Source organism: Periophthalmus magnuspinnatus, chromosome 17 (genome assembly GCF_009829125.3).
Source record: "Periophthalmus magnuspinnatus isolate fPerMag1 chromosome 17, fPerMag1.2.pri, whole genome shotgun sequence".
In the NCBI taxonomy this organism is placed as follows: domain Eukaryota; kingdom Metazoa; phylum Chordata; class Actinopteri; order Gobiiformes; family Gobiidae; genus Periophthalmus; species Periophthalmus magnuspinnatus.
In genome coordinates, this window is record NC_047142.1 from 13342628 (window position 1) to 13357665 (window position 15038).

Sequence of the window (15038 nt, forward strand, 5' to 3'; positions counted from 1 at the left end):
TGAATAATTAGGATGCTCATAATAACTTTGGACCACTGCAAACTGCTTAAAATGAACACGTTTTGTTTTTCATGTTTTAAAGACAGATACACAGATCAGGTGCGACGCTTTTAAGATCATACTTATAAACGTTCTTTGAGAGTCCCTCTTTCCCTGACCCCAGTGAAGGTCTGGACTTGTGTTTACACTGTTCTGCAGATTAACATTTCATTAGGTTTAACTCATTAAGAAGCTTTGGGAAGAATTAAAACTACTCGCCTCACTTAAGCTAGAAAATGATTTTTCTTTAAGTCACCCAGGTCATGAACTAAACATTTATGATGGATAACTTTATAATGACAAGCTGTGGGTGGATCGCTGGTCTAAAAAGGCATCTGATAAAAAATTACATATAAACTAAAACTATGATAAATATAGGAACATTTCTGAGCAATCAAAACACCAGTAACTGAATAAATACTAGATTCGTAAGTCTAATGACATTACAGGAGCTATTTTGTCTTTCATTTGTGCTCCTGTAACCCCTGTGAGTCTCTGTGGTTTTGCTGTTTTGAGTGGAAAACCCAGGTATAAATTGGCACCAGGTGTTGCAAGCTGCAGAGACATCAGATTTTTACACAGTCTTTACCCGTGTACTCGTACTTACTCGTGGGTACAGACTTATGGGTGCACACTCACAGAGGGAATAGAGTTGAGGAGCTCAGGAGCACACACTCAGCTCTCTCAGGTTTTGGGGCAGGTGGTGGACTTGATGACATCACAGGAAATAAAGTGCATGTGGGTGCTCGCTATAATAAAAACCTAATAGTGCATTTGAAACTATGTGGGTCGGTTGTTAGAGTCTTGGTTGAAGCAGGTGGGTTGGCTGTTTTACTCTGGGTGAATTGGTGTAGGTTGGTTCTGAGATTTACTCTAGGTGAAGTGGATGGATTGGCTGTTAGACTTATTCTGGATGAAGCGAGGTGGGTTAGGTGTTAGATTGTGAGTGAAGCGGGTTGGGTTGGTTGTTAGACTTACTCTGGGTGAAGCTGGGTGCGTTGTCGTTTACGTCGGTCAGGGTAATATTGACTATAGTGCTCCCGGTCAGGCCTCCTCTCTGTCCGGCCATGTCTTTAGCCTCGATAACGACCTGGTAGTGCTCCCTCTGCTCGCGGTCCATGTCCCCGGGCCCCAGAGCTGTACGGATCACCCCTGGTGACAGAAACCGACAAACATCTGATTTACACAACTGAAAAATTTGGTAAAATGCAATTACTCTGACCCATTGCTCCGCCATTGGAGGAATCGTCCCTGGAGAATTCCATTTTTTCTTGAACCCACTGAGAAGTGTGCCCACTGAGAGCTACTTTAGTTATTTTTTTCTCATCGAAATAGACATATTGTGCTTTTGTTAGACCTTATTTTCAATCTTTGTTGTATTTCGGACATTTGAAATTGCAATATTGATCTATAAGAACATAATATAAGAAACAAGTTCCCTGATTTCTCAGTTGCAAAATTGTAGAGGCCAATGAGGTTTTAGGAGCTAATTCTGGCCTGCCCCTTTACCATATTTTGCTGTAAAACTTCATCATAACAAAGCATGATGCCTATGGATAGCTGCAGATCATGTTTATTTTTTCATTTGTATCAAATGACTACATGACAGTAACCTGGCTCACACATTTAACAATCTGGAAAGGCTCTCGCAGAAAGTAGTTGAAAAAACACATAACGTTATGAGGAATACTTAAATCTGATTGGTTGAAGCATCACAATAGCAGAACAAGCCACATCTTCCATGTCCTTGTGTACATTTTTATAAACTAGATACTCTGTATTGACGTTAAACTAGCGTCTGTTGGTGTTGGTGTGTTTGTTTTAGTTCACTTGTCTTTGGCTTCTGTATGAACCTCAATGCTGCTTTGTCATTGGTCAGCCCATTGCTGGGCAAATTTGAGCCTTGCAGCAGGAGTATCATCAAATCCTCCCACCATCTATCACCAATTTAAAAATAACATTTGAGAAGTAGAGAGCAGTGGGTAAATGAGAAAGAAAACAACTTTAACATGATGATTAAAAGCTCAAAAATGTCATGTTTGCAGTGTCTCCTTTAACCCTTTGTATCTGCTCCTTCTCAAGTATCTATCATTAAAACGGTCAACAACTGAACACTTTCACCCTGTGCCCTGGATTTTCATGTACAAAAATAGCCTGAGAAGTAAATAAATGGAGATTTGTGCCAAGCCAACGCAGTCAGTCATTTGGATAATCTGCTTTGCTCATCTGTGGACATTAACCATGGGATTAAAACAACATGGATTACAGATTACAGACAGTGACAGAGTCTAAAACTAACAGCAGAAGAGATGTGTTCACTGTTAAACCATTTAAGTCCATTGTGTAACTTTTCTGGTAGCAGGCTGTTTGTTTACAGGTCAGATCTGTGGAGAGGCGTCAGAGTAAGAATGTTTATCAAGGTATTTTTGTGCAATAGAAACAGCCACAGTGAAATAAAACTCCTCTTAAAACTATTTTTTTTAGCTTGGCTTTTAACTCAGTGTAAAGAGTTGACATTTATCATGTTCTGTTTTTAATGTTATTGTGTCTCATGTTGTTTTTTGTTTTTTTGTGTGTTTTAACCTGCGTACAGCATTTTGGTCGACTGTGTTGTTTTTAAAGTGATTTATAAATAAAGATGGATTGGATTGGAAATAAATACTATAGATTTAATACCCTACAGTGGAACATAGAGTAGAGTCTAAGGAAAGTTTGAATAGGGCCCAGGAGAGATCGCTAAAATACTGAAACATGCATGGATGACATCTGAAACCTCATGTTTTTGACATGGTTTTGATGAAGGAACAATGTTATAACATGGCAGAAAACTCCAAGAGGTACATTTTTCATAATGCCCTCTCTTTAATATACAGTAAATGCACTCTCTCTCCCCTTATTAACCCTGTCATTTGAGCTACAACAGTCTTCTGCCACCTCTCACCGCAGCAGCAGAACCATCAGCCTCTCTATCTCCTCTTCACCCGTGTCTAGGCCCAGGGAGAGACATTTTCTTCACTAAATCCATCGTATTTTTTTTTTCGTTTGACGATGTCTTAGATCCAACTCATATTCTTTCAATAAATTATTCATTGCACTTCACTCAAGTATCTTTTTTATTAGTCTCTTTTTCTGAATTCTAACTTCCTCAGAGAAGCGAGAGCAAAATGTTTCCCAAAAATCTCTGTATATTTCAAACCCTAGAATCATTTTGCAATATTTTTTCTTTAGATGGGAGAGTTTACATGGCATTTCAGGACTGGGAAAAGAGACGTAACATCTGATTTATAATTTGAAGTTAATGTTATCTGAACTTGATGTAATTTGAACTTTAGACAAACTAAATCATATCAGAAGGAGCGGTGTAAGAAACAAAAATGTTCAAATCATTTCATATTGTCAACATCAAGCTTTTGTCATTGGTAGACCCAAAACTTTTATTCAAGTCAGAGTAAGGTTACCTCAATGTGTAGGAGTAAAAGTATGCTGCTAAAAAATACTCTGAAAAGTACAATTTCAGTAAAGTAAATGTAACTGAGTGAATGTAGGTGAGTACTACCCACCTCTGGTTTTATCTAATACTAAAATGGATCATTATTTTTCCATCAGACTTTGATTTAAATGTAAGAAAACAGGTGTGGATTGAGTCTTACCGGTGTTGGGGTCCACAGAGAAGTACGGGTGTCCCTGGCTGATGCTGTACACCAGTTTGGCGCTGTTACCGTACATGCTGTCGTCTGCGTCTGTGGCTGTGACCTGGATCACCGACGTGCCTGGGGAGCCCACACAGAGGTCATGGAGTGAGGGAGGGGGTCAGGGCTGAGTGCAGTCCTGTGTATGCCCTCACAGCAGCGGTAATAAGACTAAATAATGTATGATACTCTTAACTTGAACTGGACTGTGTAGTGAACTTAAATTAAAATGTTTCATGTTGAAATGATTCATGAATAACACAAAATAACACAAAAATAACACTTAACACGCCAATTATTCTACAGAGCGAAGAGGTGTAGGCTGAACTTTAACACATATCTCTTAATGTATAGAATAAAAGATGGCAGAAAATCTATTTACAGACTTTATCTTTCATGAAAGTAGGAAAGAAGACCTATTTATACACACATTCACATATGCAGACACACACATATATACAGACATACATATACAGACACACACATTATGTTTAGATTTCTGATTCATTTTCACTATTTTGATTTTACCATGCACATTCTAAAGTCATATTATGCTTTTATCTGCTATACAGTTATAATCTATAGCACACATGGATCATTATTTTATATTATGGACCTTTTAAATAAAAATATTGATCCTAATAAAAGAAACAAGAATGAAGAAAGAACTTAGTATAGCAAACAAATCAATTTAACAAATCAAGTGTTCTGATTGTTTATTCATTCTCCTGCTGATGCTATGTCCTATTTTTTGATGTTGTAAACTTGGGGTCTTTGGGTATGATGGACTAGCACTTAATAATAAAAAAAAATAAAATAAAAATTAAAAAAACCAATGAATTATTATTATTATTATTATTATTATTATTATTATTATTATTATTATTATTATTATTATTATTATTATTATTATTATTATTATTATATTTAAATATTCTTTTATTAATCTCTCTTCACCTCACCTCTTTAATTATATAAAAGTTTATAATTATTATGTAAATATAGGTTATATTCTCGTACCTATCTCACTCCTCTCCAGCACACTGTTTGTATAGATCTCTTTCTTATATAAAGTACACGATCATTTATATCAAATCTGGTTATATATTCTCGTACCTATCTCGCTCCTCTCTGGCACACTTCCTGTATACACCTCTTTGCTGAAGGTGGGCTCGTTATCGTTGATGTCGTGTAGTTTAATCACAAACTCTGTCTCGGGCTCCAGTTTGAGGCCCGTGCGCTTGTTGACTACGGTGGCCCGGAGTACGTAGAAGGCCTTCTCCTCGCGGTCCAGGCGGCGCGTGGCATGCAGGTCTCCGTTGTTCTCGTCCAGCACAAAGATGGAGCCCGCCCCCTCACCAGAGAGTACGTATTTCACTGCCCCGTCCCCTCGGTCCTGGTCCGACTGCAGCTGTAGGGGAACACACACATAAAGGTTAGAGTACACGGACTTAAAGTGAGACTGAACACCTTAACTCCGCCCACAGCCACATTTCAAATAGAGCTGATAACCAGGGTGGTATCTGGAGGACTAAAGAAATGAGTGTGGGGAGAGGAGGGGCAGTATCTGGAGGACTAAAGGGGAGAGTGAGGGGGAAGGAGGGGCAGTACCAGATGTGTGTTGTGAAGCAAAGTAATAGAAACAAGTGCGAGATGCGCAGGTGACTGGCTGGGAGCAGGATGAGTCGCACGAGCTTCTTGCAGTGACAATTAGAGGCAACACATACTTGTTTTTGACCAGAAGACCAAATGTACCTAGATTTCACTAAAATTGACAAAACATTGCTATTAAAATACAATATTTTAGTATAGTAGCAAAACAGGTTGCTTGAGTGTTTGCTTCCACTTTAAAGAAGACATATTGTTGCTTGTGTCTGCATATTATTACAGTTATAATCTATGATACCCAGTGATCATTGTTTTATCTGTTTTGGACATTTTAAATCACAACATTGATTTAAATGGCCTGGTCTAAAGACAGTAGCAACAAATATTTTATTCATTTAAACCACAATGGCCACGCAACACTGCTAAATCATGATACTGTTAATCCTATATTTGTTCAAAAAAGTGAAGTAAGTACAGAACAGTGAGTTTGTGACTCAAGAAAATAAGGGACAGTGGATGATTTTTTTCATCCAACACCAAAATCCAGTATAGTTCATAACTGAGATATGCAGAACAGCAAAGTCAAGTTTTCACAGCTGTTGAAGTTGAGTTTTCACTTTTATAAAAACTAATTACAAAATCTATTAACCCAATTTATTGTGTTAACAGATTAACACAATGAACTGTCAAGTTGGCACATATTATGCCAACTTGATTTTTTTGAGCTTTTAACCCTGTTATAACTTTGTTCTCTCAGCAAAAACATGCCTGGAGTTGTATTTTGCTTTACTTGCTAAATCTTGAATCTTGTGCCGTACTGAGCTGTCACAAAACACTTTTCCCATTATTGTTACATCAGAGGTAGAAACGATGCAGTTATTAAGCCCATAAATCATAACCAGCATTTCTGCCATTGAATCGTGTTCATTACAACTATGCACATGTCGTAGCATGTTCGTTATTAGCTATGATTATTTTTTCCCAATTGTAATTTCCTCTGCTGCCAGTAGATGGTGATGTACACCAAATTTGAGTATGGAGAGCACCCAAAGCAAAGCAAAGGTACTCAGGAGCATGGTTAAAGGTCCTATATTATGCAAAGTTATGAGCAAAAATTATAAGCCATGCTATAATATTACCTCATCAAAAACATATCTGGAGTTGTGTTTTATTCACACGTCTGTCTACATCTCCAAAGTTCAAAATGCTTGGTTCCACTTTATGATGTCATGAAGTGGTAGTTTTCAAGTTAACATCTACCTTTTTAACTTTGGTTCTATAGAGAGGCAGTTCCAGAGCTGAAGTTATCCAAATGATTCTAGTGAAAGTGTGTGGAGTTTAAAAACATAGCACATCACTTCCTGTATTACCACATGCCACAGTGTTTTCTGTTTGAGAGAAGAGCCTAATTATGCAGTTTTGTGTAATATGGGCCCATTAAAGGCCAATAATAGTATAAATAATGCATATCGCGTGTTGAATGTATGCTCCATTCAGCACAAATGAATAACCAACAATATTAAACAAAACCAACAAAGCAATGTTGACCAGTGCCTCTCACGCAGACACATACACGCAACCACGCACGCACACACACACCCATGCACACCCTAAGGAAGTTTGTTCTAAATCCTATCCAGTCTAACATATAACTTCACCGCTTTATCAGAAACATCCACAAAATCCTTAACACAAATCCACTGAGAATCAAAGCTAAGGCGACTAAAGTCACTCCGATCCCTCTCCTCGTAACACTCCCCTCACAGAAGCCCTGGAGTGCAGGGTGAACAGGCAGACCCTGAACGCACCACCAACACCACTACACAGAGGCTGTAAGAAACTGCATGCGTGATTTTGATTCAAAATTCCATAAACATGATCTAATTGTGTCCCCAGATACGAGGCAAACATGTTCAAATCAAATGTAGAAAAGTCAAATATAATAGAGATAACAAAAGTTGCTTGTATAATTTGATTGGTTTTGGTTCTTAAGACAATTATCCAATCAGAAAGGAAGATGAGCCTCACATGAGTCTCAGTTCAGTTGTGATCGTGCAGGCTACATATGGTGTAATTTAACCTCACATTAAAGGACCTGCACCCAACATTTGTCTTGCCCCAGTACAGATATACTGTATAAGGAGCTCTTGAGGTCAAAATATATCTGGTGCGTGCTGTCCTCTGCCCTGGTCTCTGAAAGTTGTGAAACCGCTTCTAAACTCATCACAGTGAATAATAATGATGCGTAAAATTAATTTGTTTTATTTTTCACATTTTTCAAACTAAAAATCAGGTACAGTGCCTTTCAATTTTCCCAGTTCGGATTATGTAAGGCTGTTTTTACCCCCCTTTGTTGTCTTTTTTTTCCCTTTAAGGTTGGAGAAAGAGTTTATCAGAAATATCCAGAAAATCCTTAGCAGAAATCCACTGAGAACCAAAGCTAAGGCGGCTAAAGTCACTCTGATCCAACCTCTCCTCACAGCAGCCCTGGAGCGCCGAGGTGAACCGACAGACCCTGAACGCACCACCAGCACACACAGGCCAAGACTGTGGATCTGTATCATGTTTACTCCTCAGGCTATGCTAGCACCTTCACAAGATCCACTTCTTTAGACTTCTGTTAGCTAACGCGCCGCGCTAGCTTTGACGAGTTGTTCGCTAGCGGCTTTTCCAAACTTGTCAGGACAGTTCTGCTGTGATGTGGGTGCGATGCTGCGAGTTATACCTGGAGATCAGCAAGGGGAGTGGAGGAGGATATAAAGGTAGTTGTGTGGAGAAAGTAAAGGGGAGGGTTAAGCTAGCAGCGGCGTGCTAGAAGAGATCTCCGATGTATGTGGAGGGAGTTTGTTATGATAGCTGCTATATGCCTGAGGGGTCACAAAGAACAGAAATAAAGTCATCGCTGTCAGAGAGAAGAACATTCGTTTATACTGGATTTGATTAATGTTGTTTGTCTCTCAAAATGTTACACTGTAGTCATTATTAATTTATTCCATACTCAAGGGTAAGTTATTTCTACTCATAGCTGCCAATCTAAGGGTGACTACATACCCAGGACAGTCCCCATTTTCAGCCCTGTGTCCCATGTCCCAGCAGATTTATCCAAACACATTGATTTATGCCAAGTTTTATACAAGAAATCCCCTATTATATCCCTATTTTGACCTATTTTATCCCTGCAAACAGTAAAAAGCGGGGATATATTGACATTTATTTAGCTAGAATGCAGCCCAGAACACAAAAACATGATGTACTGATTGAAGTCTCTCAGATGATATACTGACCCACAGTCGAGGAAGAGGACCAAGTGCATAATAAAATTCATAATTAAATACTATTTTCACAGTTTTATTACTAGCAACCAACCCAACCCAGGGGTGTCCCAGTTTTTGATTTTACAAGTCTGGTCACCCTCGCCAATGTTTGTGTGGCATGTTTATTATTAGCTATGATTATTTTTTTTCCTAATTGTAATTCCATCTGCTGCCAGTAGATGGTGATGTACACAAAATTTGAGTATGAAGAGCACCCAAAGCACCATCTGACCACCATCATTCACTCACCACGTTCAAGATTTAACATTAAAATGATGTTTCACTTGTTTGGTTTAGTTGCCAAATGCAGTATAAAAAACACATTGGGAAAAAAGGCAGACATAAAAACTATAGATGTAACTCAGCTAAACTCAGTCAGTCCTGGTTTGGTACTGGTTCTGGTTTAGCGCTAGTTCTGCCTGATTCTGACTCTGCCATAGGTAGTTTGTGTGAAAATCTGCAGTCCTTTTCATATGTATCTTTTATCTTTTAAATTAGCATATATAGACAGATTTAAAGGTGCACTATGTACCTTTTTTGGTATGACATCCCCCACCTGCTTGTCTTTGAGATGTTAATGCTCTGCCTGGAATGTTGTGCTTTATAATTAGAAACACAAAATCTTATATATAATAAGACATTGAAGTAATTATTATGCCTCATTGCTTCACAGATCTAACCTTGAATTTGGTCTAATGGTGTCACCTGCTTGTCTCCATGGAGATAATCAAGTTTAATGTCATGGAGACAAGCAGATAGCGCACACTCCGACGGAAAAGTTATAGAGTGTTCCTTTAAATACCAACTTTTTACTTTCACAGTACAGCAGATTTAAGATGAAGTATACATTTCATTTTCTCATTGTATTCATAAACACACTGACTCAGGGTTCAACTCCAGTTCAGCAAAAAATAAAACGTGCTCGCTGCATGTAGTCAGCATAAATCTGGATGATGATACAGGAGTTATGGCCGCTACGTTCCACCTGAGCACACACAATTATAACAACACGCTTAGGCCGCGCTCGCCCAGTGTAGGGAGTGAGATTGTACAGCTCAAATCCTCTTTCTCACACACACACACACACACACACACACCCACACGTACATAAACACACAAACACACAGTTAACACTTCAGACGGTACATTCAAGCTCCTCTGACTAAGCAAGTTTATATATTTTTGCATATACTTTTTTATATATTTGCTACGGAGTGGAGAGAGGGTGCAAGTGGAGAAAGGGGAGGACGCCAAAGTCACGAGGAAAATTTTAGTAAAGAAATTATAATAATTTTTAGGTAGAAGTAAAAGTATAGTCAAATATTATGAGCAGTACCAGTAGTATTAGTTGGACTATAATGAAATAACACAATAAAATAAATGTAATAATCTGATATTTCCAAATGATCAACAATAAAAAGTAAAGTTCATAAAATGCAAACTTAAAATAACTAAGTAAATCAATAAATAATGAAGCTTACACTACCACGCAGGCTAAGATACAAGTCGCGTCTATGAAGAAGCGACCCCGCTCACAATATGAATACATGTTTGTCCAGGTGTTTTTGAGCAATAAAAACAAATTTAACTGAATGAATAAAGATTACAGGAGAAAAAAACAAAAAACAAAAAAACAATAGCATTACGAAAAAACTGTAACATCTCCAAGAAGACAAGCAGACCCCCAATATGAAAAGTTACACACTACACCTTTAATAAATGTTCCTTCAAAATAATATTACTCAAGTAAAAAAAAGTATAAAACAACAGACAAACAAACAAACACATAAATTCAAATTTTCTGACAGCCAGAGTTGTACATTTTGTCGCAGTTTGTGACACTTTTGATATGTACCACCAGGTGTCACTCTCGCTACACTGTGGGGCAGGCACAATCCCACAGGGGCCAATAGAGACTGAGCACTGAGGCTGGCAACACATCACACATTTTTAGTGTTAAAATACATACACAAATACATCAGGGCAATGACTCGAATTCTCAATATTTGTTTTGATTTAAGAAGTGCGACAATGTTTGAATTATGTAAACTAAAAATAAAATAAAATGAAATTCAACGCTATCACTGAGCATCAAAAGTCAAGAAATTGCAGTTCAAAAAGCATGATTTATTCCACAACTCCATGTTTTCAGTTTGCTGTTGTACTAAACCTCGTGATATGCAGTTTATTTTTGTATTTTATTATTTATTAGCTTGGATATCGAATATTTTGCTCTGTTGTCATGGAGACAAGCAGGAGACATTGCCAGGCAAAGTGACAGGTAAAATCTGTGGAGAGGAGAAAGAGCACATATTTTTGTTTTTTCAATATAAGTTGAGCTGTAATTGAATAAATACAAGATAGAAGTTTAATGTCATACTGTGAAACATTCCATGGAAACAAACGTGTGCCAGATTCCAAGACAGAAAGTGACATAGTACATCTTAAGTCTATTTTAGTTGACCAATACAATTAAAATCAATAGTTAATAATAAAATGAGTTCATGTCTTGTCTGTGTGATCCCCTCAACACTCGCAAACACTAAACTAAACACTATATCAACTTTAATATGGAGTCTTAATAGCATTATCTACTATTCCTAGTAATGTTGCAGCAATTTTAGTGCAAACCAAGTACATTTGCAGATTTCTGGTCAAAAAAACAGTCTAAAAATGAGCTGCCTCCAGTGGCTACTGCAGTTTCAAGTACTATGTGACATCACACAGGACTGCCCTGTGTGCCCCTGCCTCCTTATACCCCCAGATCCCGCCCCTCTTCCTCCCTCACTCTCCCCCTTTAGTCCTCCAGATAGTGCCCAGTTTAACAGCTCTATCTGAAATGAGGTTATGGAGGTTGTGGTGGAGTTTAGGTGTAGTCCCTGGACTTTAACATTTATTACATAATACATTATGCATCATTTGAGCTCTGGTTTAATCCCATACCTCGCATAGCTCTAATTTATTTATTATGGGTAGCTCATAAAAGTACATGATCGCTAGAAATATCCTCTGTACTCAATAGCAATGCATCGATCCTACTTTCTCAGTTCTGATGCCATTATCCATGATCCAATAGCGTTATGCAACTGTTATTTATTCTTCACATCACTACTGAACAGCTTTATATGATTAGAAGAACATGAGATATTCTAGGCCCAAATACACCAACCAGGATATCTGCTCAATCAATATCATGGAAACGATATCGATATTTATTACCAGCATCAGCATTGGTGCATCCCTTTTACTCAACAAAAGTACACTATTTTTGTTCTTAAAGCTGCACTTTATTCCCTCTTACTCCAGTCACAGTTCTCCACTTTGACTAACTGTACACTGCCTGAGTCTCTAGACCTGTTCATCCATGGCACATTCTGAAATATTAAAAAGCATACATCAAGTCTTCCTTTAGTGCGATTTTAGACTGACAAATCATTTATGAGCTCCCACGCAGAGGTACCAGTCCACCCGCGGCCTCCTCCTCCTTCTCCTCTCTGTAGGATTTCACATTTTTGATTTTATTTCAACACAAAACTTTATTTTGCGCCAGCTGTATTCTCGTTATCCACTGCGCGCTATAGGTGGATGTGCACTGGCTTTGAACAGTAATAACAGAATATGCAAATGAGGTGCAGGAGCTGGTATGGGGGTGTAGGAATAGTCCAACAATGAGCTTGGATTTGAAATAGTTATCAGAACAAGAATGGGTTGCTTTAGGTCATTTCACACTGCCAATAGTTGGGTCGACGTAAAAGAGCTTTCACTTCAAGAGCATTTACTTGGGCTGGTGTGAACCCAAGAGTCGCTTTGTTGTCCTCATAATGTATCTAGCCACAGATGAAAGAAAAAAAACAAACACTGCATATAGGGGAATCGCATTCATTGAAGCACGGTGTCATAGAAATAAGTTTGGCGTTCAGCTAATGTTAAGTAAACAAAATTAAAGGTTGATTCTTAAAGTTGGAACAAACATCTAAACTCCTCCCACAACCATATTTCAAAATAAATGGGAGAGTGAAAGAGGAGGAGGGGCGGGGTCTGGACATGTAAGGAACAGTGTGATTGGTCTAACAGTGTGTCCACATTTCAAACTCCGCCTCTGTAGCCAGGTGTTTGTAATCAGAAACACCTGGCTGTAATTAGGGATGTCCTGCATGATGTCACATAGTACTTGAAATTGCACACACTTATTTTTGACTGTTTAAATTTAAAACACCATAAAAACAGTTGATTTTGTTTTTTAGTTTCACTTTTCAATTCTCTCATGAGATACTGGGCTTGGTTGAACAAAATTTCAAGTAAATACAACACATCAATGCAACCATTTTGAAATAAAGGACCTGCACGTAGCCTATGCTCTAACTGTCCTAGGCCTTAACCCTGCAGATCAAGGACACATACGAGTTTTTCTCATTCTCAGTTTATGGACAGGCCTCATGTGAAAGCTCAGAGCCTCCAGGATTCACTCACTGAGCTGCAGAGGCCCCACTAGCCCTGATTCATGATTGGCTGCAGGTGCTGGGGTTTAAGTAGTGACCATTCAGATCAGAGAGAGGCATTTTAGATAATGCACAGTTGTTGGTTGTTTATTAAATTTAAAATCAAATGCTCTAATGCCATTCTTTGTAACTTTCCAGCCAAAGCAATAACATCAGACAAGCAGGTAGCAGCACATCCTCCACCAGAAAAGTTACAAATTGCACTCTAACAGTTTGGACGCAGTAGACTAGAGTAATTCTTGAAGCAGGTATAGACGTACCAGTACCTCTCTCTCCCTTTTCTTCTCTGTAGAGTGGAGATGTGCAGGCTGCGATTGGAAGTGTCATCCCCACACACCTCCATGTTCTCTGGGCTAACAGGAGCTGACCGCCCCCCCGTACCTCCACCCACTCTCCCGCACACACACCCGGAATCGCACACACACATGCTTGGGCTGACAGAGGCTGCACACCGCTGTCACTACCAGTCTGCTACTACCACCTTTCCTCCCTCTGCCCCATCCTCTCTCTCCTCCGCCCCCCGACTCCTCCGTCTCACCCCATTACAGCCCAGGAAGGACACGTTCACTGCTCTGTTCTTACCATCTAAGCCCGGGCCTTCACGGAGGAGTACTTCTGAAATGGTACAGCTAGTGGGATTAGCACTTTAGCATAAAGGACAAAGTCATAACTAACCCATCATATCCCATAATAGAGGGAGGTAATGTGTTTTATACAGGAATTTAACTTTGTGGACATTTTTGCATTTGGATCTAGTATTACTATTAAGTAAGAGCTCGTGCCAGTGAAAAGGTTGTCACGATTCAGATTTTAGTGTTACGATTATTGTGAAACAAAACACCACGATTTAAAGATGATTCATGATTATCGACACCATGAACAAACAACAGTGAAATTAGGGACATGCACAGACATTTTGAGAGGCAGTTGCAGAAAAAAGCTTAAAATTAACTTATAAATGTTTTTTTAAAAGTAAACAAACAACAGTCACAGACCCACTGACTGGTCTAAAACATTTGTGCACACACCTATAGTTGTATGTGTTATGCTGCTTTTATAAAGAATTCAGCTGTGATATATTCATGCTAACATCTTGAATAAGGGGCATATTGCCCAAAAGTAAAAAGTGACTAAAAGTTTAAATGGTGTACAACATCTTTTAGACTGTTGAGCTGTTAAAGTTAAGGCACACAGGTGTACAGGTGTAACTCTGGAAGCTGCGACAGGCAGAAGCATACAAGTGAGAGAGAGAGAGAGGTAACAGCATCATTTTTATAGTATTAGTGTTTAAAACAAACTTTTACACATCTGCTGTCGTCATAGGCCAAATATGAAACCTAAAAAAATATGTTGACCATGAGAGCACTTTAAGCAAAGGGACAGGTGCTTGAGCGCCACCTGAGCTGTATTGATGCACGTCCCTGAGTGAAATCGTTAATCTTTCATTTTCATTACCTAACATATTACAGTAAGTGACCACTTTTATGAAACAGATTAAAAAATCCTTTTACATAGTTCTTTTTTTGGAGTACAGTTTGCACAGAACTGACTGACTGATCATGATTATTTTTTATCTCTTGCAATTATATTGTGACCTGAATAATCATGATTAAAGCATACAATTAACCTAATAATGACATCCCCAGTGAGTAACAATTTAAATATGCTTTACTTAGTACATTGTTCTTACTTCATGAATTACAACGGTGTAGCATACATACAGTAATGACCTGCTAAACATGTAAGAACATGTTTACATAGAACATTAATGATCTATGTAAACATGTAACCACACAAACACAGTGTAACAACCTGTGAAAACATACAACATGTAATGCACATGTAACAATGCATGTAAACATGTAATAACATGCTGTAATCACCCGGAT

At 38.4% G+C, this 15038-nt stretch overlaps 1 protein-coding gene across 2 annotated transcripts in view; it reads right to left on the reverse strand.

Moving 5' to 3' along the window:
• Positions 1 to 15038, reverse strand: part of LOC117384734 (cadherin-6-like) — a 34825-nt gene that overhangs the window by 15960 nt on the left and 3827 nt on the right. The window contains exons 2-4 of one of the 2 annotated variants that reach the window (XM_033981887.2): positions 4845 to 5139; positions 3690 to 3809; positions 1018 to 1191 (exon numbers count right to left, since the gene is read on the reverse strand). In XM_033981887.2, the coding sequence (XP_033837778.2) occupies positions 1018 to 1191; positions 3690 to 3809; positions 4845 to 5139 (589 nt within the window). Of the gene's footprint in view, positions 1 to 1017; positions 1192 to 3689; positions 3810 to 4748; positions 4758 to 4844; positions 5140 to 15038 lie in introns of those variants that run through there. The other variant, XM_055228648.1, reaches the window with a different exon arrangement.